At 35.7% G+C, this 3,954-nt stretch overlaps 1 protein-coding gene across 1 annotated transcript; it reads left to right on the top strand.

Annotated features, from left to right (window-relative positions):
* The first annotated feature begins 235 nt into the window (after nt 1-235).
* On the top strand, nt 236-3,706 carry LOC131447576 (uncharacterized). The gene is made up of 2 exons (XM_058619449.1): nt 236-344; nt 2,756-3,706. Exons 1-2 carry the CDS (start codon nt 279-281, stop codon nt 3,032-3,034), a joined length of 345 nt encoding a protein of 114 aa, XP_058475432.1. The 5' UTR covers nt 236-278; the 3' UTR covers nt 3,035-3,706.
* Nucleotides 3,707-3,954: the final 248 nt, after the last annotated feature.

Here is a 3,954-nt window from a genome sequence, read left to right as displayed (position 1 = left end):
GAATAGCGTGGTGTTGACATGAGGTCAAATACCTTAAACAATAAAGACTTAAGACTTAGATGTTGTCTGTTGTTGGAGTTATTTATTGATGTAGATATATGGCTGGTGCTTCTTCAGGGAACAGTAAATGTTTTTTTTGGTTGTTTTTTTCTCCTCCTTCTGCTCTACACTTCCCACTAACTGTTATCAGTTCAGGAAATCAGGCAGGTATAAAAATACAGACAGGAAAGCAGGAGCAGCCACAACTTGACCGACGTAGGGAACAGCTGGACTCCGAGATGAAGACGTTCGAGATGCTTGTCCTCTGTGTCACTTTGACCTTCATGTTACTGGGCAGCGTGGAGGTAAGAGATTCAAGATTCAAGATTCAAGTTTTTATTTGTCACATGTGGATGTACAAGTACACCGCCAGTGAAATGACTCTACAACAAGCCCCACTGTGCAACTGTGCAGCAATAAAATAAAAATGAAAATAAATTTAAATTTAAAAAGCAAAATAAGTCGCAATATTCTCATGTACTCAGCTTTATACCCGAGGTGGTGATCAGTGATGTCAGTCAGTGATGGCCAAACATTAACCCTCTGGGATTAGTGGACACACAACAAGCAGAGTGTACAGTGTTTTGTTTTTCTAACAATGTGGTCAGATTCAAATAGGTCAGGTAAATGGAACAAAATGCAAAGTCAAAGGGGCATTTTTTTCTATTCTTGTAAGGAATAATAAAATATTAACTATAATGTGTGCTGCTGCCTTTCTTGGCCAGGTCACCCTTGTGAAAGAGATCTTGATCTCAATGGGTCTTTTATCTGGTTAAACAAAGGTTAAATATTTGAAATAATATAATTGAAATGTGCATGAAATAACTTACTTGTTTCTGTCTTTTACAGAGAATTTTAAGAGTCCTTTCAGGGCTTTTCTTTAAAATGTGCATAGGTTGACAAGATTCATTTAAGAATCAGATTTTTAATTTTATCTCATTTTATTTGACTTTATTTTATGTGTTTGCTAAAATGAATACAGACAGGTACACTTTGAGTCATGGGCTTCCTTCTACAGAAGAGGCGACATGTGAATGTTTTCTGGAAGCAAAGTAAAAAAATTCAAAAAAGAATAGCCAGAGTTCTAAGATTCAAGTCATAATGCTGAGAAAGAAAAGATAAAAAAGTCAGAATTACTATCTGAGATTAAAGTCAGATTCAAGATTAAAGTCAGAATTCATTTAAGAAGAAGTAAGATTTTCTAAGATTACAGTCAGAGAAAATCTGATTAATCAGAATTCAAGGGAAAAAAGTATTTGGATGAAAGTTAGAATACGGAGATGAAAGTCTTTTTTCCCCATCAGATTTCTGGCTTTTTCATTTTTATTTGTTTCCCAAAAAGATCCACATGTGGCCCTAATCCTCTTGGGAGGAAAAAGTAAAAACAAAACTATACTGTGGACCTTTATACATTAAACAAACAGTGCGTCCCATTTACATACTGCTGGCTCTCGTCAACCACAGCGATATGCAAAAAAAAAACATGCATCATACCTCATACTGGGACAGCAGGTGCTTGGCCTTTGCATAGTTTGACCACAATTGATCTGGACACAGATTCTTCTGTACTGCAGCGAGGCTTTAACTGAAAGTTTAATACAGGCAGGAAATACAGATATGAGGAAAAACGAGAGCAGGGCATGATATGGAAATTTAGCCATGTGATAAGTAACTGATAAGGGTAAAGGGTGATGTTTTTATCTTCTCACTTCTGTTTTTATAGAATAAAAAAATAAATAGGTTACAGAATAAGGCATAATAACCTTATTCTGTAAGCTATTTATTTTTTTATGAGTGGAGTTTTAGTTTTATTTGCCAAGTTTAAATATGTGTAATTGTTGCCTTCCTGTACAGTGACAGGGTTTTCTTCAAAGCAACACTAACTTTTGCTTGACATAATTTATTTGTAATTTAACATAATTCAGTCTGGTAGTCTGACGCTGACTTTCTTTATGTTACACACGTCTCTAAGTACATAGTGCAAGAACAAGAGAATCTATAGCATCAAGACCAAATGTGGGGTAGAGTGGGACACGTGACAATTTGTGCTTGGATAAGACACTCTACTGTGCTGGCAAATTATATAAAAATTGTAAATGAATATAGAGGAATAATCCTAACAATATCACAATGAAAATATAGATGTCCCAATTTACAACAAGTAAGACTATAGGAAGACTTTGAATTAGCCTTTCTGATTCTTCTGCATTAATGTAACTTAACATCAATGAATCACAAACATCAAACTAATAACAAAAGTAAAAATGAAAACCCCCTTTTTTGTTTCTTTATTTTAAATTCCCTCTAATGTTCCACCTACATGGTCCTAAATGCATTTGTGCATCTTTTGCGTTGCTATGGACGCAATCCTTCCTCTAGAGGGCAGTGTATGTGCCAAGTTGCAGGCATCAACAAACATGGCGACCATTGAAGAGGTTCTTTTATTGTGCTTGTTTTTAAATAGACAAAAAAGCATGATTAAGCTCTCCTGTGCACAATGACGGACGAAATGCAATCAAAGTATAGGGACACAAAGCTCCGTTCATCTCTGTCTTGTGTAGAGTATAAATGGCCCTTAACACTGAAGAAATGTTCATGGTCATATACAAATCTGAACAAATAGAATAGAAACCACATGTAAAATATCCATGTGGGAATATAAACATTACAACCTTGGCGTCATTCCATCTCTGTAATGCCAACTTGTCTTTTACAGGGTGAAACCAATTCTACTACTCCTCCTAATACAACAACTCATACTACTCCTATCACTACTGCAATAACAACTCCTACTACTCCTATCCCTACTACTACTACAACTGCAATTACTCCAACTGCAACTACTCCTACCCCTGGATCCACAGCGGCCACGACTGGGAACGTCACTGCAACAACAGCAACTACACCATATAACAGAGGGTGTGGAGTCTTTGGCTACTACAGTCAACTTCTGGTGCCGACCATCGCCGTACTGGTCTACAGTGCCTCAGGCTGAACATGTACACCCAAGAGACACTGCAGTGCTTTAAGTCTTAATCTTATTTTAAATGATAAGTCTATGTTAATGTTTGATTTTTTTTTTTTTCAACTTAATTTAACGGTTCCAACTGTCATACATTTAGCACTTAAATGCAACACGCATTGTTTGCACTGAACTGCTTCACAAAATCTCTTTGCATACATTACTTCAAAATGTAAGTGACTATTTGAACCAAATAAAATTGTAATTTCACAGGCATTAGAATTTAAATGTATTCTGTAAATTATTATTAAAAAAAACCTTTGAACCTTTGATTTTAGATTCAAGAAATTCAGTTCAGTTCACTTCATCCAAATTCAAGTTAGCCACCTTTAATGTGTCTAATGGTCTGCTTCAAGGATTCTCCAGAATGAGAAAGACTCTGGGATGAGAGGGTGGAATGACAAAAGTGAAAATGGTTTTCTTCAAATATAGTAGGTGTCTCGTTGTTTCTCTATATTCTTTAGAATCTAAATGCAGAATTAGATTAACTAAATATCACATAACAGATTTAGAACAACAGGGAAATTGTTACATTTCTTTGTTGAATTGAAGGTAAATGAAACAAAAACACATCAAGCTCTGATATATTGGTAGTTTAACTCTACTTCCATCTGATTTAAATGAATTAAAACAAATTGGAAATCACTATGGTGAGGAACTCTTTTATTGCACCTCATTTGCCTCTTATATCCATGACGACACTGATTTCTTTGGATTTGCTTGTTATTTTGCATTTATGGTTTACCAGAGGCTGGACCTCCTGGAAAGAAAACCGGGACTCAGGTGAATAATCTGAATGTCATGCACATAAAACCTGACTGCATGAGGCAAAAACACATGTTTACAAAACTGATGCACACAGCGAGGACACACGAGTGAGCTAAACCTTAAAT

Source organism: Solea solea, chromosome 20, assembly GCF_958295425.1.
Source record: "Solea solea chromosome 20, fSolSol10.1, whole genome shotgun sequence".
NCBI lineage: Eukaryota > Metazoa > Chordata > Actinopteri > Pleuronectiformes > Soleidae > Solea > Solea solea.
Note: the sequence above shows the minus strand (reverse complement) of the source record. Positions and strands in the feature narration are given on the sequence as shown.